At 39.5% G+C, this 25,269-nt stretch overlaps 1 protein-coding gene across 1 annotated transcript; it reads left to right on the top strand.

Annotated features, from left to right (window-relative positions):
• The first annotated feature begins 45 nt into the window (after positions 1–45).
• ATPSCKMT (ATP synthase c subunit lysine N-methyltransferase) lies at positions 46–19,300 on the top strand. Its single transcript, XM_042048703.1, has 5 exons — positions 46–260; positions 705–976; positions 2,835–2,972; positions 3,710–3,760; positions 8,501–19,300. Exons 2-5 carry the CDS (start codon positions 710–712, stop codon positions 8,696–8,698), a joined length of 654 nt encoding a protein of 217 aa, XP_041904637.1. The 5' UTR covers positions 46–260; positions 705–709; the 3' UTR covers positions 8,699–19,300.
• Positions 19,301–25,269: the final 5,969 nt, after the last annotated feature.

The raw sequence follows: 25,269 nt of genomic DNA on the forward strand, positions 1-25,269 counted from the left end.
CCGGCGCCGGGGGAGGAGCGCGGCGCTCGCGGCCGCATCCCCCCGCTCACGGGGGCGGGGAGGGAAGGAGGGAGGATGTACTGAACGGGGTGGAGTACGAGCGCCGAGCGCGGCGGCAGGGGGCTGCGCCGGGGGACGTGAGGGCGGAGGAGTGAAGACAGGCACACGGCGGAAACTGTGTGCGGCGCTTCTCTCCGGAGCGTCTTCAGAAAGGTTTCGGTCCCCCACCATTGCGTAGTGAAGTGGTACTGCCCTTCTGTGTAAGTGTTGCAGGCCGAGCGTAGTGCTGGGCTGGTCATTGGCCAGTCGGGGCGTGTTCAGGGATATATCGCTATGTCCCAGGGAAAAGTTCCTCCGCAGAGCAACAGCAGTAACCCCGGGACGTGTCCCCGGTCGCGGGCTCCCGGGCGGTCCGTGGCGGGAAGGTCCCTGTTGAGCTGTTCGGGGCCCGCTGCTGCCCGCTCTCGTGTGGAGGGCCGCAGGTTTAAATGGAAACCGCATTCCTGCCCCCTCGTGCGCCAGCTTTTCAGCAGCTGTAGCATTTCTCTGGGATCTGGGAATCGTCTGCAGGGGTATAAAGTGCTTTTTTTTTTTTTTTTTTTTTTCTCTTTTACGTCCCATCTCTTTGCTACAATGTACTGATTTTTCTCAAGTGAGCGTTTAATAAATGTGACAGCGAAAACACTCTCTTTGTCCGTCCCCAGGCGCGATGTCCCAGGCGGTAGCGAAGGAGATCCCGCAGGAGCAGGGCGAGGGCGGCTCCCGGAGGAGCAGCTGGGGGCTGCTGGTCACGGCCGGTGTGGGAGGGACCTTGGTGGCCCTCTATGCTGTGGCCACCCCCTTCGTGACCCCGGCCCTGAGGAAGGTGTGCCTGCCCTTCGTTCCTGCAACTGCCGCTCAGATCCAGAATGTGCTGAAAATGCTGGAAAACAGAAGTGGCTCCCTAGTTGATATTGGTAGCGGGGATGGCCGCATTGTAAGTTACGGATGTTGTCTTCCTCTTAGATCACCTCTTAAAAAGGTGCCAAAGTGCTGGGGCTGTATTTTCTCACACTTATGAGTGTCTTGTCTTTGGCATCCAGTGGTTTTGCCTGAGTCTTATGAAGAGGATCAAAGCTGAGAAAGGTTTACATTCAGTTTTGATGAGTAGTAGTTTTTGCTGCAGTCTTACCAGCAGCTTGACCAAGGTAGTGGACAAAATGTCATTGTGCTGACTGGAGGGAATCACAGTACATTCACGTGAAAAGATGGGATCAGAGTCTTGATACTGATTCCACAAAGGTGTGTAACTGCAGCAAATGAGGCTGTGAGGTGCTTAATGCATAAAGGTGATAGAAGTGCAAAAAGAAATGAGCACTGAGCGATGGATTATAAAAATAAAAATCCTGGTGTGGCTAGAACTGTAGTCTTCGCACCTTTGTGCAGTGCTGGCTTCCCCACTTCCAAGTCCATGTGGTGAAACCAGAATAAACACCAAGGGAAATGGTGAGAATCATGAAAGACAAAGTGATACTGTGTTTCCAGGGTATTGTTTGAGCCCCAGTTTGTGAAATGTGGTGGTGAGGATATAGAGGAGAACGTTGTCATTTGGTTTTTCTTTGTTGTTGTGATGTTCCGTGTGCTTTCTCATAACTATCTGCTTCAAGTCCTATTTAGCAACAGGGTGGTGGTTTTTTATGGAAACAAGCAAGTTCTTGAATGCTACGTTTGTCCATGTTTTATGTGAATGAGTCAACACATGCAAAAAAAAATTGATTTGGAAACCCAAATCTGTGAAGATTGCTTGAATTGTGCCTGGGTAGGAAAAAGACCAAAAAACTTAGGCGTTACATAAGTGCAGTTTCTGATGCCCTGTCTGTTCATCATTCTGGCTGCTGACTCTCATCAGAGGTATCTAATTCGAATAGGTATTGCACCGTTAATTCCGATGCATTATATACGTACCTAAATGGAGACTGAAGACTGCTTGGAAAGCCAGGTACCTAAAATTGAATGCTTGGTGCTTCCTTAATGCATCTGTTTTGAAAAAAGTATGTTCAGATGCTTTTAAATATTTAGCACTTACTCAGGTGTAATCGGCGGATAAATATGAAGATATTTACCACATTTCCATGTCAGGTTTTTGGTGAATTTGCAAGTGCTCTCTGATGGAAGATGCATTATTTTAACAGTGTGAAATATACTGTCCAGGTAATGCTGTTTGAGAAGTTTTGGTAAGAAATGTGACTTCCTGATTTCACCTTGCTTGTTTTGAAGTTAACAGTTCATCAGGTGATTCCTGATTAGAAGTTGGCAGTAACCTTTTAAATTGTGTCTCAAACCTTTATTCTAGAAATCAGTGCATTTTTGGATTTTTTAAAATGTAGATTGACAGATCACTTTCAGACTCTTTCTATTGGCATGTCATTTTGGCTCTGATTCAGGGGCTGCTCAAGTGCCTTCCCCTCACTGCTTTTCAAATAAGTGGTCTAATTTTGAGCATTTTTGCTTGTGAGTTTCACTGTTCTCTCAGTGGTACTCTTTAATTTCAAGACAGCATCATGAATGAGTTAAATTAAACTTTCATGTAAGTCACAGATGTACTGCAAGCTGACAGCTTTGCCCTGTGAATGTTTGTTTTCATATTGTTTGCCTGACTATATTTCAGTTGGACTAGTAATAATAGTAAAATGTAGTTTTGAGTTCTTGTTCACTATACAACTAATCTGTTGGGCATTAAAACCTGGGTGACTTAGAAAAGTGCTTTCCCTTATATTTTAAATAAAACTGTGTGCTCCTGTTTAGGTGAATAGACTTTTATGTTTCTAAGTGAAGATTTTTTTTCTTCCTTGTAGGTGATAGCAGCTGCAAAAAAGGGATTCCAAGCTGTCGGTTATGAATTAAATCCGTGGCTAGTCTGGTACTCCAGATACCGTGCCTGGAGAGATGGGGTACATCAGAATACCAAATTTCATATTTCAGACTTATGGAAGGTAGGTAGTGAATTATGTAAGGATGAATCCGGGGTGATTGAGAGATTTCATTAGTTTGGAAATACTTTCCTGAAAGAGCTGAAATGCTGTCTGACCACAAGGTTCTATATTGGGCTTTGAGTAAAGTACTTGTGCTGGGAATCTGGTTTCTGTGGGCTCAGTATGCTGTTTGCTGCTTTTGTGCTTTGTTGAAGTGATTCCTTTATCAGTAGAGGCTCCTTGAGCAGGCCTGGGCCTGATGAATTATCTGGGAGGTTTTATGTGGGTACGGGGGTTTTTGTGTTCAGAGAGAAGCATAGGAGAACTTCACGGCAGTGACTGGAAGAACCCAGTCACTAGAATGCCTAGAAAGTTTTTGGAGCTAGCTAACATTTAACAAAAGAAGGGGCAAACTTAAAGCATACATGATTATATCATATACAGGAGTTGTGAGAATAACCCCTTAGTTATTAGTAAAATCATGTAGGTATTTTCTAAACTAATGCTTTCTGTGCTACTAGAATTGGTGCTATATTCTTGGCCAGACAGTAGAAGTTTTTTGCTGTTCAGCAATATAAAGTTTTCTTTATGTGGAAATTTTTGTGATGAAAAGTTGGTAAGGGATCTCCTTACATATTTTTGGTCTAAATCCTTGTTGAAAGAAGTGCAGCTAGAGGGATTGGGAGAAAAAAATGGTCAGAATTTTTTCTACTATAAGTACCATTTTCAGTAAGATTTGTTCTCAAATTTTATTTCAGGTTTCTTTTTCCCATTATACAAATGTTGTTGTTTTTGGAGTACCTCAAATGGTAAGCTTACTGTTTATTTTATATTTTTATTATAGTATTGTATTTTATTTATTATACTGCTTAATTATTTGTTACGATGTTTAGATATTTTAATACCAAGGTATTCAGTGTTAATACATTCATCTGCAACATGGATCAACCTGCAGACGGTCAAAGGTAGTCAGTAACAATCATAGAATATTAAGGGATTGGAAGGGACCTTAAACATCATCAAGTCCCAACGCTCCTGTGCTTGGGATACCTCCCACTAGATCAGGTTGCTCAAGACCTTATCCAACCTGGCTTTGAACAGTGCTAGGATTGGGGCATCCAGAACCTTCCTGGGCAACCTGTTCCAGTGTCTCACCGCCCTCACAGTAAAGAATTTCTTCCTAATACCTAACCCATATTTCCCCTTTCAATTTGTATCCATTCTCCCTTGTTCTATCACTACTGTTCCTGATGAAGAGTCCCTCTCCAGCTTCCCTGTAGGCCCCCTTCAGATACTGGAACATTGCTATGAGGTCTCCGTGCAACTTTCTTTTCTCTAGTTCCAACCACCCTGCCATGAGCAGGGGCACTTTTGACTAAACCAGGCTCCTCAGAGCTCTGTCCAACTTGGTTTGAACAATTCCAGGGCTGGGGCATCCACAACTTCTCTGAGCAACCTGTTTCATTGCTTCACTACCCTCAAGTGAAGAATTTCTTGCTGATATCCAATCTAAAGCTACTGTCTTTCAGTTTGAAGACATTCACCCTTGTGCTGTCACTACATGTGCTTTTAAAAAGTCCTTTCCCATCTTGTAGGATCCCTTCAGGTACTGGAAGACAATTAGGTCACCATGTAGCCTTCTCTTTTCCATGCTGAACAGAGCCAATTCTGTCAGCCTTTGCTTCTGTATTGCTTGTTCCTTTGCTAAGGCAGATGTGAGATGAAGTGAGTGAAGAGCTGTATGTGGTGCCATACTACACAGCATACACTGAAAACATTTCTGCAGCGGTAACAGGAAGCAAAATAAACCTTTCTATTCTGTGCTTTTTTGTTTGCTTGTTTGTTTTTTCAACGGCACTGGAAGTAAATCTCTACTTCTGATTCCAGTTGTAACCAGTATTGGAAACTGAAGTGGATGCGAGTGGGGTATTAGTGAGCACCGTGGTGCTCCTCATGCTGCCAGCTCTGGGTGGTACGTGCTCTCTTGCCTGAGTTCCGGCAGGGGGCGCTGGAAACGTTTGGATTTGCCGTCAGGAATTCTCTCTTTGCACCGAGAGGAAAAGTGCTGGTGGGGAAAGATGTCTCAGTAAACTAGGAATAAACAAATGCCCTGGGAAAATGTGAGTAAGCCCAGCAGAAATACTGAATTAACTTTTAAATGTAATAAAGCAGGATACATTAGTAACAACTGTGATAAAATGGGTTCAGAATAAGTCTCAGAATAAGTTTTGTTGTTTCAGCAACAGTACTGTCATAAATGCAACAGATGCAAACATACGAACCTCCGTGTTTCCTGAGTATTTGTTTGCTTATGATCCCCTTTAAATTTATTTCAGGAGCTGTTAATGCTCAGCCTCCTGAATGACTAACTTAATTTTCTAGAAACCTTAATGCATTTCTTCTTTTTTACTGAGGAACAATAGATCTCTTTAGCTTTTTAAATAATGCTGGCCTGATCTGATGCTGTCACACAGTGCTTTTATTTCATATACAAGATTAGCTTTAAAAACCTGAATTTATTGATCTTCAGGGAAGACTAAGACCTCTCTTGTTCTTGCAAGCATCTGGGGGGAAGGTGTGTTTGTTTCTGAGTCATTGCAGAGAGAGACTTACTTGTTCTGGGTGGGATGATGGAATTCTTACCAGGTGTTCATGTTTGCAGCTCCTGTGTATTTTAACTGATTATATACTGTACAAAAGGTTTACTAAACTATGTATCTCTGTTGACACACCAAAAAAAAAGCCCAAACTCTGGCTTCACATAAAATACAGTATGATTTTAACACCTAATGTAACTGATATATTTCGATTAAAAACTAGCTTGACTGGTTTAAGGATGCAATTCTTTTTTGGCTAAACTTGGCTGAACTATTAGTGATGTTTTCTAATTTGAGCTAATATGGACAATGCAGTGTCACTAATTTTCGTAATTACTCCTAAAAAATTAGTCCATATCTGTAATTTCTGTAACAAATCAAAAAATTTTCTGGTGCCTCACCTCAGTTTTAGATAACAAAGTGGGCTTATTTTTCTAGTTTGTTTAAGGTGCGGCAGCAAAAGTATTTGCAGTGGATGAAATCAAAGCCTTAAAAATATTTGGAAGTAACTCTTTGATCTATTAGATCTATGACTATAATTTTACTAAAATACTCCATTGTTAGCTTAAATGTAGCTGTAATAGGATATTACATCAAAGGCACACCCTGCATGTATGTGATAGTGGAAGCTCTTTGCAGCCTTTGGAAATACATTTTCTTCAGTCAGTCTTACTTTCTAATAATTTTTTTTTGGGCTTTGTTTCTTTTTTCTTTTTTGTGAAATTTTATATATTTAGTGTCTTTGTGGCTTACTGCTCTCTTAATTTTTTAATATCTAAACATTACAGCATGATATCAAAGTAAATAGTGTTTTACATGTGATAGAAGTAGCCTGTAGAGTTTGCTGTTAAAATTATTCATTCAGATAGATACAATATATAAGAACAAAAGGAACTCCAAATGCATGTGCAGTGCTGATCTCCTTAAGCATACCATCAAACTTTTCCAAAGGACAAAAGTGGCTAAATCTGTTACATTTCTTTTTTTTTTCCTAGAACATAATCGCTATCTGGGATGGGAAAGAAATTTCTTTGAAGTCTACATGTGTTAATTTATTTCTCACTTAATCCATGGCAGGATTTGCAAAGCACTTAGTAGAAAAAGAGCATCTGGCTGTTCATGGTGTTGCTCTGCTCCAGGAGGGTAGTGATATTTCCCCTGACTTTGATCTCCTCTCAGTTTTTGTGAATGGAGGAAAGCTGGACTGTAGGTGTTCAACCAAGGAGAGTTGCATAGTGGTTTGTGACACAGTTCCCCCCAGCACCCTGCTCTCCAAATTGAAGAGAGATGGATTTGGTGGATGGACTGTTCAGTGGATGAGGAATTGTCTGGATGACTGCATTCAGACAATCAATGTCTCAGTGTCCAGATGAAGATCAGTTACAATTGGTGTCCTTCAGGGGTCTGTTTTAGGAGCAGTCTTGCTTAATATTTTCATCAATGACATAAATAGTGGGATTAAGTGCACTCTCAGAAAAAATTGCAGATGACACCAAGCTGAGTGGTGCAGGTGACATGCCTGAAGGACAGAATGCCAGCCAGATGGACCTGGACAAGAAGTGGGTCCATGAGAGTCTTATGAGGTTCAACAAGACTGAGTGCAAGGTGCTGCTCCTGGCTGGGGCAACCCCCAGAACCAACACAGGCTGGGGGATGAACAAATCAGAGCAGCCCTGCCCAGAAGGACGTGGGGGTGCTGGGGGATGAGAGGCTGGACATGACCCAGCACTGTGCACTCACAGCCCAGAAAGCCAAACGTGTCCTGGGCTGCATCCAAGGCAGGGTGGGCAGCAGGGTGAGGGAGGGGATTCTGCCCCTCTGCTCTGCTCTGGTGAGACCCCACCTGCAGTGCTGCATCCAGCTCTGGGGTCCCAGCACAGGACAGTTGGGGACCTGTTGGAGTGGGTTCAGAGGAGCTCCTTTCCTATGAACACGGGCTGAGGGAATTGGTGTTATTCAGCCTGGAGAAGACTTGACTCTGGGGAGACCTTATTGTGGCCTATTAGTACTTAAAGGGGGCTTGTAAACAAGATGGGGACAGACTTTTTAGTAAGGCCTGTAGGGACAGGACAAGGGGTAATAATTTTAAACTAAAAGAAGGCAGATTCATATTAGATATAAGAAAGAAAAATTTTGTGAGTAGGGTGATGGAACACTGGAACAGGTTGCCCAGAGAGGCAGATGGGGACTGCACTGAGCTCTGAGCAACCTTTATCTAGTTAAAGATGTTCCAGCTCATGGCAGGGGTGTTGAACTAGATCACCTTTAAAAGTCCCTTTCAATCCAAGCCATTCTATGATTCTACATTCCATTTCATGGAATGGTGCTGAAGGGATTCACGTGCGTATGTTAATGGGGTGGGGACTCGACTAAGCTCAATTTCAGTATTATTTAATGTAACAGTATTTTACCATAGAGTGACAGCATAATGTTTGTTTTGGGTTGTTGTCTGTGTGATGTTCTGAGTGTCCCAGGATCTGTCTTGGGGTTAGACTGTAGATTTTGAGTGGTGGTGACCTTTGAGTATCACTCAATAGCTCATGAACCTTGGGGTGTCATAAATAGCATAAATTCAGGGGGCTGAACTTTTATTCTCTACAGAGAAGAATCCCACTGAAGAGAATCATGAATTGGAGCATGCAAAGTCTCTTCTTTGCAGTTTGTTTTTTTTTTTTAATTTAAAGGATAATTTATGGGTTTTGGTTTAATTTTTAGAACTTAAAGTTATGATTTCCTTGATCTTACCCATCTGGGCACAATAACCATTTTCTGGTTTTAAATATTTTTTGTCATGGCATCAAAGTCAAAGCATATATCATGAATACTTTCTTAAGATTAAAAAAAAAAACCAACCTGAAATCTTGGATTTGTCTTGAGCACTTGAATTAGGTTTTAAAGAGAATGCTTCTGGTTTTTTACTGCTTCTGAGAGGTTTTTCTTGTAATTCAACAGATGCCACAGTTGGAGAAGAAGCTGGAAGATGAACTTGAATGTAATGCCAGAATCGTTGCCTGTCGCTTTCCTTTCCCTTGCTGGATTCCAGATCATACTACTGGAGAGGGAATAGACACTGTGTGGGCCTATGATTTGAAACGTTCTAGGGGATGCGAAACAAAGATCTTGGAAATTACAGCAGAGACAGAATCCTAAACATCTAATTCGGTTTTTTACTGAAATTTTTAGCTTTGACTGGGCCTGTTGAAGATAAGATTAACACAGATAGAGCCCTGGCATATGAAGATCTATATTCACTATAAAAACTGAAGTACAGTGATTGTCTGAAAGCACACCAAGGTTACTGAAAGGTGTAGTTAAATTGCTTAATACAGTGTCCTGGTTTAACGCCTTCTGGCAGTGAAATACCACACAGATATTCACTCACCCCAGTCCCCACACTCCCCCAGTAGAATGGGAAAGAAAATTGAAAAAAATGTCATACCTATGACCATGGATTAAGATAGGAATAGTTTAATAATTCAAATAAATTTAATAATAATAACAACAATACCAAGAGAGGAGTAAAACCCAAGAAAGATGAGTGCTGCACAATACCCTCACTCACACCCACTGACAGATGCCCATTCCATCCCAGAGCAGTGATTGGCCCCTCCCAGCCAACTCTTCCCATTTTGTATACTGGGCATGATGTTCTGTGATGTTCTGAATAGCCCTTTGGTCAGTTCAACTCAGCTGTCCTGGCCATGCTCCCTCCTGGCTTCTTGCGCACCTCCTTGTTGGCAGAGCATAAGAAACTGAAAAGTCCTTGGCTTGGAGTAAGCACTGCTCAGCATCAACTAAAACATCAGTGTGTTATCAGCATTAGTCTTATTCTAAATCAAAAATACAGCACTCTACCAGTTACTAAGAAGAAAATTAACTCGCAGATGAAACCAGGACATGTTGTTAGCCAAAATTATGAAAAAGTTTTTATAGAGGTGGAAAACTTTAATACGGAAAATGGGTTAGAACACCATTCACTACAGTTAGGGGGAATATATGTATAAGTTAAATGCTCAAATTGGTGAACTTACACATTCTTTCAGAATTGTTATTGGTGTTGGAAGTGATGTGCAAGTGGCTCCTCAAATGAGCTGTTTGCCAAATGTCTGAATTACGTATGCCAAGTGATATGATGCTGCATGCACAAAACTGATCCAGATGGAGTGTGATGATGACACCGATGTTTCACACCTCAGCCTTGAATGTGTACTTTTAAAAGTTGAGTATGACTAAAGAGGCAAATATAACTTGTCGTTCGTTCATTATCACAAGTGCCACCTCTGATTATATTAATGTACTTTTATTTAACTTGTGTGCTGTTTTAACAGCAGCTGGAAAAGAAACCCCAAGTAAGCCCCTCCCCTTCTCCTTCACCTCTTTCAGTAAGGGAGGGGCAAAAGCAGAAATTATGGGTTGAGGTAACAATTTACTGAAAGCACAAAGCAAGAATAAGACATGGCACAGGAACAACAGCAATATTAATAGCAAAAGGATACAAAAAGAGCAGGTATTTTACTGACAGAAAAGGTGTTCACCACTGGGAACAACAATAAGATGACGGATGCTTCCCATAGATCATGTCTGCATGGCTTCCCCAGACATCGGCAGCATGATGGCTGGGGAGGCAAAATGGCCAACTTTCAGTGGAGCACCAGAATTTTCCTTCCTACCGAAACCATCCCCCCAGCAAGGGTTTGGGAGGTATAGAACACCAAAACACCAACCTGGCCACAGCGCTAAGCTCTGACCCCTCTCTGCAACCAGGACAACTTGTTATGTGAACACAAAACTGCAGAAGGATGGATGCTCTTGCTGAACTCTTACTGGTATAAGCTGTTGCAGACAACCATAGTTTTTCCTAACCTTTCTGATTTAGGAAGGGTTTCAAAAGTCATTTACTTGTCACAGAAGTGCCACCAATTCTGTGTGCTCAAACTTTGGATAAAGATACGGATGAGAGTTGCTTACTTGAATACTTGAAGTCTGTCTCTTGATTCCAGAGCTAGTTGTTCTGGCTCGTTTGTCTATATCTGATTAAACTTCATTTAATTCATAGTGAGATGAGAAGGGAGGTTTTCATCAGACTTGTTTCCCCGTCTGTTTTTCTGTGTCATTGGATGAGATCTCAGAAACTCATGGTATCGCTGTGTGGCTTTTCCTTGTAAGTGAAGCAAGTTGTCCCTGTCCTTTTGCTGATGCTGGTTTGCAATGGAGTACTGTCACTGCATGGAAGTTTTCCTTTTCTGCCATGGTTACAACACCTTTCTGTTGTATCATGTTCTGCTTACTTGTTCTTCTTTTCTGGTTCCCAGGTAAAGTCTTACTGTGTTCACCCATTAGCAATTAGTGAGAGTTCATAGTCAGCCTCCCCTGGCCCCAGTTAACGTACAGTCTCTTTGTTAAGCAGTAACTGTGCAAGTTTGTCAGATCTTTGCATATATGTTTCCCATAGAATGAAGCTAAAAAAAGCTGGGCAATTGTCACCTGACTTCAAGGCAGTCATTACCACAACTAAAATGATCTCAGTCCAAGAGAAGTACTGAGACCCTACAATTTGAGGTAAATACAAAGTCTGACATTTTATCAGGTGTTGGTAAAGCAAATTTGGCTGGTCTGTAGAATCTGACTTGAAGAGAAGTTGGATGTTATTTGGGATGTACCCTGGCTTTTTGGTGCAAGGGGACAGGAAGGAGAAGTTAAAATATAAGTATAATAATCCTGCTCTGAGGATTTGAAATGGAGCATGGTTTTGTCCTGAAAATGTACACAAAGCAGGAGAAGAAAGGGGCAAATATGTTTGGAGTGTGCAAAGGAGAGGTGATTTCAGCCTTGCGTGGAAAGGCACAGCTGTGAACATGAGGACTGTGTGTACTGAAGAACACCAGTGTCTGGTAAGCAGTCTTACAGACTTTTGCTGCAAGAATGCATAAAGCATCTTGTAAAACTACACTAAATTCTTTCTATAATGATTTAAGTGTTATGATCATTGCACAATGACATGACAAGGGATAGAGTGGCTTATCTAAAATGCCTGAATTTAATATCCCAAGGCTATAAAGCTGGAACCTCAGACAAAGCAAATCTGAATGTTTTCTAATGAAAATAGACTAACAAAGGGGAAATTGGCTAATTAAGCGAAGTTCTTCCCTGAATGATCATAAAGGAAAAGAGGAGGCAAAAGATTATGATCCCTTGAATTGTGACTCATCTGCAGTGCAGTGCTTTGACCCAGGTTTCTACAGCCTGCTTTCACTAAACTTAGTTTGTAGGGAATGAAGCAGTTATTTATTTTTCTCCTGTGTGACTATATATTTTTCTATTGCATTAACCTTTGCCTGTTAAAAGTTAAAACTGAGTTTCTCATTTTTGCCTGTGGTAGAGGTTTTGGGATGTGCACTTCCTAGTTACCACCTATTGCTCCAGAACTACTTGCTGAGGAGGGCACAATAGAATTAATGATGTGGTGACCTGAGCTTTAGGAGTACTAAGTGCTGTCCTCAAGGCAAGGAGAGATTTATGAATGTTTTCAAGTAATGCAGAGGGCTGTTTCTTGCTCTGGCTATTTACTTTTGGGGGCCTACACTGAATTAGGCAGTGGTCTGAAGGTTTGGGATTCCTTATGACATAAGGAAATGTGCTGTATTTCCTGTTTCCGTGGCCTAAGTGTGAAATGGAAAGCAAAGTGTTCCAATTTACACAGGAGGACTGGGAAATAATTTTCTTGACATATTGTCCTTTCCTGTCACTTGCTATGTTCATTTGATAGTTTTCAAGATTAACTACTTGACTGTGACTTTAGTTACCAGTGTATGGATTATTATGTTGATACACTTCCAACTGCTAAAGTAATGTATTATGATTTTGTTGATATGATACTTCAGAATAAAAAATTGTTGCTTCGGAAAACCAGGAAAGAGAATTACCTTAATCAAATGATAGCATAGGTCTGAAGCCAAAAGGAGGAAACATTCAAGCTACACATGCTGTTCAATACCAAAGTAATTCAGATGCACAGAAAAACCTGTAGTTTTTCTTTGTTTCTTCTACTAGAATCACTTGCCTTTTGGAGTTACTGATGTTATTCTTTCCTTGCCCTGCCAGATTTTAGCAAAAAAAATTGCTGAATGACTAATGCTTTCTTGAAATACTGTAGAATTTGATTTGTTTGTAAATAGTAAAGGTTGGGGTCAGACCTAGAAATGTTTTTGTTCTCCCCCCCCCCCCCCCCCCTTTTTTCTTTATTGAGACACATTATGTCCATGCAGGTTTTGTGATGCAAGATGAATTGTGCCAATGCAGCATCTTAGTGCTGCAATTCTAATTTTGTAGTTTTCCATTTCCATTTTTCAGAAATTGGCTTTGTAGAGAGAAGGAGGTGGTGGTATGGCTGCAAGAAAGACGTGATAGGCAGCTTGCTCAGTAAGTTGCAGTCACTACAGCCACACAGCAGTCAACCAAACTTGTCCAGATTTGTTTGGGAAATATACACATTTTTTGTGGGTTTTAGGCATTTCTGTATTACTGGGCATATTGAAGTTCTTGGTTTATCCTCTGGTCTGATTACATGCTGCTACTTAATCTAATACTGCTCCAAGGAAGTTAATCCTCTGTCTCTGAGCTACTGTTTATTTCTGAGTCAGGAGTTGTAGCCAGGTAAGAAGATACAGAATCTAGTTTCAGATTAAGCACCACACAAGCCGGTTGAGTGAATATGGTCTGTGGAAAGAGTTCCAGATTCCAGGCTTTGGGGAAGTCTTTCACCTTTCACGAAGGACACAGCTCAGAAGGCAGCAGAGATCTCCTGAATTCTTTATAATTCAACAATGACTTCAGCGTTGCTTTTCTCACGTGTGTTTTTACAAAAAGTTTGACCACTGTAAGACCATTTTAAAATCTGTAGAAGAATTAAGCAAAGGCAGCATTTTAGTTACTATTTATATTTGGAGCTAGGGGAGGAAGGGAGAAAGGGGATCTTATAGCTCAAGTATGGCAGTTTGATCTATTTCGGAAGCAGTTTGACAGACTTGCATCATCTGTGTGTACTTCTCACTGCGTAGGAGAATCCATGCCACAAATGGGCTGTGATGAGCATTCACTCAGAAATGGGTTCATGTCTGATACCACTGCTCTTGGATGAACACTGATTATTGATAGCTTGCCTCATACCTCTGTAGTTTCACTTTCCGTAGTTTGCTAAACACTGAAGCATTTATTCAAGAAAGGACACGAGTCCTTCAAATTCATAGTTGAATTTTGGACTGTCGTGTGCAGGGCCAGGATGGACTTCAATGATCCTTGTGGGTCTCTTCCATCTTAGGATATTCAAAGATTCTGTGGTTGAAGAGGGCAGCCTTACATCAGATTTAACGCCAGTAAATTCTGCTGTGAGTGAATTATTTTTCTTTTACATTTGCCAAGATTGTGGTTCTGTAGTTTTAAAATGTAGCCCCAACTTGCTTTTCGGAAATAATATACGCTCCTTCTAGAAGATCTCTTGAATTCTTGATAAGATAGTGTGGCATCTATGTTTAACTTAAAAATCACCCTTGAGTAAGATTACAAAAATACTCATTCTGCAGCTTTTTTCTTTGCATGATAATCTTGCTGTTCATCCTTGTATGTTTTACTGAGGGAGATTTATACATGGATAACTACCATTTTTTCCCCATTCTTTTCCTGAGTTCTCCCTCATTTTTAAGTGTTTGCTTTAATTTTTCATATTGTCTTTTTACAATTTGACTGACTTCATAAATGAGTCAGTGTTTAAATTTCCTTTAGGTTTTTTTTCCTGTAAATTAGTTTCCTTTTTTTTTCCCCAACCACTTTGAAGGAAGACTAAATATGTTAAGGAATGTTCTTTTTCTGTCTAACGTTTTAACCTTGATTTATTTTGCAGTCTGTGTGCTGACATAGCATGACTTTTGTTTCCAGTATATGAAAGAAAAACACATCCACACCAATGGTATTTAGACTGAAAAATAGCCTTGGTCTACAACAATTCTGGCTATTTAGTAGTTTTAAGTACCTAAATGCACATTTTTATAATATTTCATCATATGGCAAATGAATACAGGCCTTTTATCCCTTTGGTAGTTCTTTGGATTTGGGTTGTTTGTTCAGGTGTGATTTTTGCTGATTTCTTTTTCTTAGTATAATGTTGGTATTTCTATTAGAGGCTTTGGTTGAAATGTCAGATGGATGTTTTTTCTGCAAGTTGGTGTGTAGACCTGGAACAATCACTGTGATATACTCCTGTGAACTGCTGGCATTGGTAAAAATTATGTGAAACCTGCTTACCAGTAAATGCACAGGGATATTTTTCAGCTTACTGTGTATGTTGTGGTTTTTAAAAGTAAAGGAGATTCTTGAAGACCATATAGAACTTGTGGCACAAAGAGGTCTTTGCAAGGTCAGAAGCAGTAAATTACTGGCTTTCAACCTGAGGTTTGTGGCTACCTTCTGAGGAATCCACAAAAAGTAATTTAAAATTAGATCTACTATTGGTAGGTTTATATTTGCTACCCATGGTTGTGTTCTTCCATTGGAAAATTGTAATGTGCCTGAAATGATCATTTGAGAATCCCTGAAGTAAAAATATGGGTTGACGTAAGGTATTAGCCTAATGGAAATGAGCTTATCAAAGTGAGGAAGTTTTTTTTCTTCTTTCTGTTGTTGCTTGCCTGGATTGTTGAGCTTTGACCCTCTGCAGTGTATGGGCCTCTCTGTCTCTTCTGATAAGCATGTAACTTCCTATTCTGCTATGTGAGAGCCATTTCATGGTTTTGCACATTCCCATTGCATTCTAATAAGTCTGGCTTTTCAGGTAATCTATGATAGATCTGCTATAAGGATCTAATTACTTGGGTTTTGGTTTAGGATCTGCTTAAACATTAAAATTACATCTTCAAAACACCTGATAAACTGCCACTGAAGCCTGTCTAAAAAGCCAACAGAGCCTGTGAAAGTCTTTAATGCTGTAATGTCTGCAGCTATCCATGCCAAAACTTTGGTTCAGAGAGGCAGAAATGTGTGTCTCTCTTGTATATGCTCTCTTGATTCTTGATTTTTTGATTGAGAATGGAAGCGTGAGGAGAAGACACAAAAGGAGTTATCAGGAGGAGGATCACTGCGAGCTCTGTAAGACAAAAATGTGAGTGGTGAGTGATATAGCCAAAATCTGAGCCATCTGTGTCACTCTAGCCCTTAAGGTTTGATGCTGTCTTTTTTTAATTTCCCCTGACGATTGTGTAGCTCTTCTTGAAAGTATACTTCTTTTTCTTTCTTTCCTATTTTTTTTCGAGTTTTTCAGAGTGTACACAAATCAAAGTAATTTATATGTCCAAATATGCCATTCTCTAAATTGTGCACAGGAACCCTCATCATCCATGTTCATGTATATTTTATTGCTGCTTCCTTCTTTTCAGTACACAGAGACCAGACTTATACTCTGAATACCTTTATATCAATACATAAATAAGTTTTGTGGGTGTGATCAATACCAATTAAGTTTATTTGCAAGCACAGATCTCACACTGAAGCAACTCTAAAAAGAGTTAGAGCAGGAATGGGACAAATAGTGGTCATCATGGGAAAATACTAATGTTACTTAGAGACAGTGATGGTAGAGTCTTCTGCCATTGAGGTACTTTTAACTTCAGTGGGCAGCCTGATGTGTCAAGCAAAGTCAGGGAATGAAAGACTAGGAGCAAAACAGCACTGTGTGGGGTGCTTTAAAAGAAATTTATTTTTTAAAGCTGTCTTCAGAGTCTGCCTTCTGGTTTCATCTAAGTTGTTAACTACAGTTGTTGTTCTGATAAAGAGTATGTTGGTAGGAGAATATTATTGGCTGAGCTAATACAACTAGTGAGCATCTTGAAGTGTTTATTCTGTAAGTAAATAGATAAACAATTCAGATAATTTTTTACCCTTCCCTCCACCCCACAAATGAAAAAAAAAAACCAAACCCAAAACACAACAGCCCTTTAGAGTGACAACGTTGCAGAATTAAAATGGAAGCTACCTTTATCACCCTTGGAAATTAAATGTTAGGAAACAACTTCCAATATCAAAAAAAGTTGTCAGCTTCAGCAACTGGCTCTTATTTACCAGAGAGCATTACATATATTGTTGGTTAGATCCACACTGACTTAACAAGTTTAAGTTGCTTAGAAAAAGTTACTCCTTCTTGTGAGTCTCCCAGGCATACACTCTGAATTAGGTTGTTGGCTTATTATAATAAAAACACTGATCAAATAACACTCCTCTCAGGATTGTTTGTCTACTGTAGGAAAATAAAGCAGTCTGAGCACTCACCATGCACAGGAAACCTGGATGCTGGATCTGTCATGTTTTGTCTATAGCTGTTTTCCTCATGCTTGTCTGTACTTTGGGAGAGCGTGAACATCAAATGATTGGAGTGGGGACATTTTTCCACTTGGGTCATATTTGCATATGTAAGGACAGATGAGATGTTGAAGCCTGCCTTTAATCCCTTTCACAGTATGTCATCAATAGTGATCAATTTTCTAGTATTGTTTTAGTCTAACTGCTGAAATTTTCATTTCCACAGGCATAAAACCAGATGTTGCTGATCATTCATCTTTCTGATCTGTTGTATGTCTGAAGACTTTATGTTGGCAATATAAGTCTATTTCCATTTCTGTGCATAATACCCAGGAGATGTTTTGTTGTCCTTGAGCACCTTAATTACTGTGGTGAGACAGTGTTGCTTCCTGGTGCTGGATATGCAGGTCACTCACTGTCTGAGCTTGTAAGTGCCAGTGTTGTGGATGCTGCTGCTTTCTTGTTGGGGTGCTCCAAGCAGTGCTGAAGCCAGGATACTGGAGCTGAAGCTCCACAGCAGATAATCCAATAAAAGGATTGAACTTTGCTTTGCATTTATTATTGTTAGCTCCTCCCTGATCATTACACCCCATCCCATCTCCCCCCACAAGAATAAACATCCCCTCACCCCAATCTCATCCATCAGAATGTGTTTATTTGCTGTTCAGCTGCTGGTGCAAATGACCACATTCCTTTCCAGCTTTGTCTAGGCCGTGGGCCTACTGAGACCTGCTAGGTTTATGTTTTGGTGTAAGTAGGCTCAGCTTTAGTTTCACAAGTGTCAGTCAAGGGTCTGCTTAAGAAATCCTCAGAGTCTATGAAGGTGCTGAAATGAGCAAGCTCAGGGTGCTGGAGATTTCCTGAAGCTGGCTGTCTTAGCATGATGGAACACAGCATCAATGTTTTTCATAGACTTTTATAAAGACTGCTTTAGCACTGCTGAATTTTCTCTCTCCCCCACTTTAGGAACTCTGCTAAGCAAAGGATAAATTCAGTCCACTTTACTCTCTGACTAATAGTGGTAGAATATTGTGGTTTAATTTTACACTGCTGTTTGTTTCTAGTATAGTCTATTTATAAAGTTTCCTTCACTGGAGGGAAAGACCTTGGAATCCTTCCTCTCCAGCACAAACTTAAGAGCAAGGCTCTTGACCTGAGGGGCTTCCCCTTTGGAAAGTCTCTCAGCAGCACAAAGGTCCTGTACCAGGAGAGATGGGAAGGCTTTCTCTTAAATTCCTGTTGCTGATATAAATGCTTTTTGTCAGGACCACAATTAGGAACGACTCGATTTTCCACCAAGACTTCCACCAAGACCTGTGGCTTAAGGTTAGTCTAAAGGGGTTGATACTGGGTCTGGTATGGAGTGTTGGAGTAGCAGGACTTCATCTATTTGCCTTTTGGGGGAATGTTGAAAACCAAGTTTTGGTCCTTATGATAGCATAATTTCTATTATATGTCATTAAAAGTATCATAATGTTTTGATATAATGAAAATATAAGAATAATCTTCTGGTACTAATACTCTGGTAGTAGCCTAAGCTAAATGCTACCGAATGGAGATTTCTAGGTTGGAGAAAGAAATTTCTAGGTTTCCCTTCGGTAAGTATGTGTTAAGCCTATTAACTTTAGGGAATTTGTTTGCATGTATTTAAAAGAAATAAAAGTAGATGTAGAAGATAGCAGTTGGAATGCTAGTTATTTGTTTGCATTCAGCCCTGAAGTAAAATGCAATGTTTATACAGCAGTATTCATTTTCAAACCGCTACTGAATAATAAATCTAGAAACACTTTTTTAGGATTGGCTCATATTATCTTCACCCTTTACAACTACAAAAATTGTAGCAAAGAGCTAATTTGTTCGAGACCACAAAAGTAATTGGTGGCAATGCTGTGATTAAAATGAAGCCTGCAACTGCATGCCTGTGTCTGCAGCTGGAAGAATGTATTTTTCAAATTGCTGCTCCTCAGGGTGGCAGTACCTGTGCGCTTTCAGAACGGATGGAGCCAGAGATGGAGCAGGCAGATGCTCACTTATGCCATGTAGTGCTTTCTCACTGCTTACAACTATCAGATATAGCACCCACAGTGGTTGTGTCTGTCAGATTCATGATCTTGGTTTTGTTTGTTTGGTCTTACTTTTTTATTAGTTCTTACTAGGTGTGATGTCTCACAGTTACTGCTTTTAACTGCATTTGCATCCTTCTGTCATTGTTTAGACACGCTACTTCACAGCTAAACTTACTATTTCTATTGAAGTGTACGACTTTGTGTTTTGTACTACATCCTGGTCTATTTTTGTGTGAGACTTGATCTGGTTCTCTGTTTTGGTGATTTCTATTTGTGACAGAAAAGTTCCAGGCTTAAATTTCTTGTTAATGGGAGTATTAAACATAAGTTGTCTCCAGTCCAGTATAGGTGTTGTGACTTTTATATCTTACTGTTATACTTGCCTTATAATTTCTTTAACCTTTGTGCATGGGCTGTGTCTTAATTCCCTGAGGCCACTTCACTAAACATAAATGAAACTTGATTCTTATGAAGTCATTAGATCTGTCATGGCCTATATTAGTAAGCCTACATGTTCCTACTACTAATTTTTATTTCTATATTTGTTCATGGGTACAAATGAGATGATCTGAGAGAAGAACTATTTTCCTTAGGCCTTAATAACTATATCCTATGTCAAAATGGCATGTAAAATAGAATGAAAAAGTTTTCTGTTGGTGTGACTCATCAATAGCTCTTGCTACTATAACTTTCTGTCGTGACAATCCCAAACTCATTTTTACCTGACATAAGCATTAGTTTTAAGTACAGTTACTTTCTTGATCTTCTGGTTGAGAAGTAATCAGCTTAACCAGCTCAAAACCAGCACTTGAAAAACAGGCTGCTGAAATCATGCGTGGAATCTTGCTAGATTATTTGCTTTGTCTTATTTTTCTAAAATAAGAGGCAACAACTTGACATAAATTCTAAATATGAACAAACTCAAGACAACATACTTTCTTTACCATATGCAGGAAAATGCGTAGTGAGCAATGCATGAACAAATACACTACCTCCACCCTGGCAATCAAATACTTTATCTATTAGTTAAGTAAACATAGTCAAAGTTTGCTAGTGCAGAAACAATGCAGTAAACAGCGTTGCTGGTTTCTGCATCTGATCACTGAATCACAGAAGCAATCACAAAGTCAGACCAGTCTTGCCAAATAAAAAAGCAATTCAGAATGGCTATATAAAAAAGGCTGCTTGAGACCATTATCTACACTGTAACATGAATTATTTGGTTGGGGGCTTTTTCCCCCTAATTGAAAAATTAGTGACAACTCTTCCCCAGCCCTGAGACTGCAAGACTTTCCTCTGCATCCCCTTATGCAGAATACTACTTTTGTTCAATATGTTAATAAATGTAATTAATACCACTAGAATTACATAAAATAGGAAAAGATGCTGGGGAGAACAGTAGTTACAGGCAGTTAGGCAGAGTTATGCAGCCCTAGTAACACTCGAGTGCTCAGCCTGTGGATCTGTCATGCCACATTGGTACAGCAAGAGCCCTAAGATCGAATAAAAATCAATATGCTTTTCCAGCCAGGGCCAAGAGTGGAATGGACAATGCAAAAAGGCCAACTGAACTGAGAAACATTAAATCTTCCCTGAAGAGCAAGAAGCTTCTGTGGTAGCTGCTTTCAAAATGTTTATTGAAAAGTGATAGAGAAGAAATGTGTATCTCTTTATTTAAAGTGTTTTCCTTATTACAGAGTTTTTACACCATCTATTTTATCTATATGCATTAGGGAGTGTCTTTTCCAAAGACTGCTTTAATAGTAATTGATTATGCTGATAAAATCTATCTGAAAAAAAAATTGTCCTATAGTTTGTATTTAAAAAAAAAATGCTAGAGCAGCTGAAACCCTCAGTTCAGTGCATATCCAACAATTGCGGAGAACCCATTTGCTCACACAGGGGTTTTCACTTGGGCATCTGCCTCTTCTGGAAGGGTCAAGCTCTTTTAACTGTTGTCTCCTGGTATTTTCTGAAGCAAACTGGGTGTGTGTCAGCAGGCCAAATCCAAACATGAGATGTGGTTACAAATACTACAAGACATGATGAGAGGGCTCAGCCTTCCCTTAAGTGCATGCTGCAGAATTGGCTAGCAATGTCACAGTAAGTTCAGAGCCTTTTTCTTGCTATTGGCAAGACACTTACAGTTGGCAGTGCTCTTGTGACTTACGGAGTAGAATTAGCTTTCTATCTCTTGAATTAAATCTAGGTGGTGGGAGTCAAGGTATTAATTAGCCTTTCCTAGTGATAAATCCCCCTGAAGTGTCACTGGTCTGGACCTACTACTCTTTCATATTTGCTGGCTTTTAGCTGATTGAACAGTTGCTTGTCCTTTGGCCTATTGAAATGGAAGCTGATCTCAGTATCAAGGTTGAAGACATCTGCTGTGCATAGGGATTTACACAATCACATGCAGCTTTGCTGAATCCTACTGAGCTGTAGTAAAGTCGTCAAATTACGCTGTCAGGATTCAATGAAACTGTAACAAATTGGGAATCCCATATCACAGTAACCAGTCCTGAAGGACAGCTTTGGCAGAAAGATCCTAACCAAACATGAAGCAACTTTTCTGCCACCAGAGGAGTAAATTTCTCTCACCCCGCCATGTCCCCTCTGTTCCCCATATTTTCAGCAATGCGGGGCTGTCCATGCATTATCGTGGTACAGAAGGGATGTGGAAACTTCTGCACCCTGGACAGGCTTTGCTCCAGCATTTGCCAACTGAGGAGCTGCTGTCTGCTCACTGTCCTCCATTATGTTAAGGAAACTTCCCTGTCTAATCATCCAGGAATCACGCTTTCAGTCACTCTTGCACCATCTGACTGGGACTGAGGCCCTTTCTCAGCTACACACCCCACACCCACACAGTCAGGCCAGGTTTCCCCTCAACAGAGTCTCAGACGTCCAGATCCTTCAAATAGTGTAATCCGAGGAGAGACCCAGAACACAGAGCTACCTGCACTACACTTATTCCTCAAAACTTCACTCCCCTTGTGGGTGAGGAGTGCAGGAAAAGGTCAATGCCAACACTGGGCATGGTTCTCCTTGCTGTGTCCAGGTCTCATGTTTTAATGATGCTGCTAGTGATGAGGACAAACCTCTTCCTGAGGCTATTTACAGAGCTGCACCAGCTGCATGTTCAAGCTGTGTGAGGAGATTCACAGAATCACAGAACATCCTGAGCTGGAAGGGACCTACAAGGATCATCAAGTCCAGCTCCCAAATGAATGGTCCATAAAAGGATCAAACCCACAACCGTGGCATTATTAGTACCATGCTCTAACCAAACCTGTTCATCTTCTGCCTATAAACACTTTAGGCAGCACTAAGGCTTTGTTTCTGTCATAGTAAACCTTTTCGGTTTTTTGGATTTAAGTGACAAATGAGACAGACAAATATGTTGCTGTCCAGGAAAGTGTCACTTTGGATCATGCCCTAAATCCATATAGCTCTGACTACCAATATATGCGGTATGTTTGAACTGGAAAAGTTATCTCAATCTCCTGATCGTATGGTATGCATAAAATAGTCAATATAAAAACTTAAATATGGAGCATTATTTAAAGCTTCTTAATATGCAGTCCTTTATGATGGGTTTTATTTTACATTCTCTTGCAATGCATAACTCAGTACTGCATTCTATTGTAGCACAGTGGAAACTTACAATACCATGTTCATATACTTATTGTAGTCCACTATATTTTAAATATGTGAAATTTTTTCTTTCCCTTTTGAAATATATTATTTTTTTAATGTGCTTTGGGATGACAGGGACTAAAACCTGACAAAACTTTAACTACTACAGTGTTATAGTAGGGCTATGCTGGAAACATTGTAATTTGTGGCAATTAATTGAAAAGTTTGTTAGTTCATCTTCAAAATTATTTGCAATAATATCAAATATCTCACTAGTCTTTTTTAAGGCAAGAGAGTGCTAAATTTTATTTGAGTATGCTTGATCAATAGATGGAACTAGGGTGCCTGTTTGTTATTTACACAAGTTTGCGTCTTGCATTCATACCAAGAAGGTGAATGACGTATTTCATATTTCATGTAATTTACTTGAAAACTTTCAACAGTTAGTCATCAATTCCTTTCCACATATTGAATTAAAAATTTGTGATTGAAAGACCCTCAAAACCATGATGTTGCTTTCTGAAGATGGATGTTATTTGAAAATTAATAAACCCTGATGCTAAAGGGAAGAGAGTTTGAGGTAAAAATTGAAAGAATGAAAAGTATGTTAACATTTCAAATCGCAGTTATTGTGGCAATTAAGTGACTGTGTGAAACAAACAGAATTTCAGAGTGCAGTAAGTGTGCTAGTCACATCAATCTAAATGATAAGAAAACAAAACCAGAATAATACCAAGAAGGTTATAATTTGAAAATAAATCTTGCAGCTCAGTTCCTGTGTGCTGAAGTGCTTGCTTTTTCTTATGAAGTGTTCCTACGTGAATCCATTTGTAGCGTAACTATTTTCACTTAATTTGCTCATCCTGACAAAGACTTTCTCATTGAGCATTTGCACATCATGAAAAAGCAATGAGGATTTGTTTACAGAGTCATATTTTTGCTGTAATTATTGATAAAAGTCTGTAGTTGCAAGGTTTTCAAGCAGTTACACTTTTTGGATTGTTTTTCTTTCAATGGAAAGCAGTAAGTGTAAAGGTATTTCTAAAATAGAAGTATTCATGCAGTCTATCACCTCATGTTTTAGTCTTCTGATAAATAGCTTTCTCCAAAATGAAATGTTGAGGAAACCATTTGCCTCAGCAATGATCTGAGGTTATATATATATATCCTGGCAAAAAGTTGATTTCAAGCATTGCCTGTTCAGTTGCATTTTTTGTAGTTTATTTTCCATGAAATTGTAAAACCACATGGACGTCAAATAATTTACTGCATTCAAATCTGATACATAAGAAAAGGTCTCTGTTTTGATGTTGGTACAGGGAAACAAAGGGTTGTTATTTCTGAAGAGCAATTTCAGCAGGGTGATTTTGCTGTCTAATGTGAAGCTGTCCTGTAAGCACAACAATTGGAGAGAGTTGTTGATTTTCTTTCTGCAGAAAAATCAATGGATGCAACTTAAAAAAAGGTGAAGTTTAAATATCAGCTTCCACATGAGATTCCTTTAAATTTTTGTCAAGTTACTTTTTGTACTTTTTCAAAAAGTATATTCAGTTCTAAAAAGTGAATGGACAATAACCATAAAAAAAAAAAAAAAAAAAAAAGATGGATGACATTATAATGAGGAGAAAAATAAGAACTTTAAGGCTTTTTCCCTGGAATGATGGAAGCTTATCACAATATCTTCTAAATAATGCAAATTTTATAACAGCAGCTGTTGTTTTCTTAGTATGCTTGAGGATAGTCTTTGATATAACCAGAAATTAAAGTTTTTAGTAGTATTTTGGAGATGTGAGCTTAGCCAGAGAGTTGTCATCTGTTTTTAGCAAAATGGATGTCACAAGACAGTTATATCTCTGTTAATGTTCTATACTTTCTTGCAATCATCAGAACATTTGAAGCATGTTTAGTCTTTGAGTGGAAAAATGCATATAAGTAAATAAAGAGAGAAGTCTGAGGTTATTGGAAAAGTGAATAGGGATCATCATCTGAACTCAGCAAACTGCCAATAATGTGTATGAATATTGAGTTTGTGTTTATTTTATTAGTTTAGTGTATTTTAAAAGTTGAAGATAGAAGATTACTTTATGTAACTGCAGGCAGGTGAATGCATTTCAAATAAACCATTAAAGTATTCAGATGATTACTGAGATAGTGCTATGCCTGTTGATTTGTAGTCTGAGAGGAGAGTAATTAGTTATTAATTTTAAAAAATATAATTACTATTCATGTGTCTTGAATTTAATTATGTAAGTATGGATAAAATTATACTGAAGTTCTTAAGCTGATTATTTTTTAAAGGCCAAAATTTCAGCTGTGGGCAAATAACTGCAGAAAAGCAGAACGGCAAATACTTAACTACTTGCATATGTTTTTGTCTTTTATTTTTTCAAAAACTCATCTTTGAAATTGTTCTATAAAAGTCCAACGTTTTTCTTATGCACTCATGAATTTTTTTTCTTGAACCTCTGTCAGGTCCTCAGGCCTCAGTCGGCAGTTCTTTGGACATTGTAAACTCTGGTGGTACTTGCAGAAAGGAGGGGAGAACACAAAGGGTATCGAAGGTTAAGCATCCTCTTCAGGAGCCATAAGCATTAGAGGAGATTCTACAGTAGCTGTAAACCCTCCATGGTACCTTCTGACTGCTGTAAAAGTCTGGATAGCGCGTGTCCAACGTGA

Source organism: Corvus kubaryi, unplaced genomic scaffold (genome assembly GCF_017639235.1).
Source record: "Corvus kubaryi isolate FWS band 111438036 unplaced genomic scaffold, C.kubaryi_AGA036_p1.0 68, whole genome shotgun sequence".
Taxonomy (NCBI): domain Eukaryota; kingdom Metazoa; phylum Chordata; class Aves; order Passeriformes; family Corvidae; genus Corvus; species Corvus kubaryi.

Bases quoted from the DNA above. Each gene is read 5' to 3' on its own strand.
- ATPSCKMT (XM_042048703.1), top strand. From the start codon at position 710: ATGTCCCAGGCGGTAGCGAAGGAGATCCCGCAGGAGCAGGGCGAGGGC. The intron at 977-2,834 runs GTAAGTTACGGA...TCTTCCTTGTAG, and splicing joins GTAGCGGGGATGGCCGCATT to GTGATAGCAGCTGCAAAAAA. The intron at 3,761-8,500 runs GTAAGCTTACTG...GTAATTCAACAG, and splicing joins TTTTTGGAGTACCTCAAATG to ATGCCACAGTTGGAGAAGAA.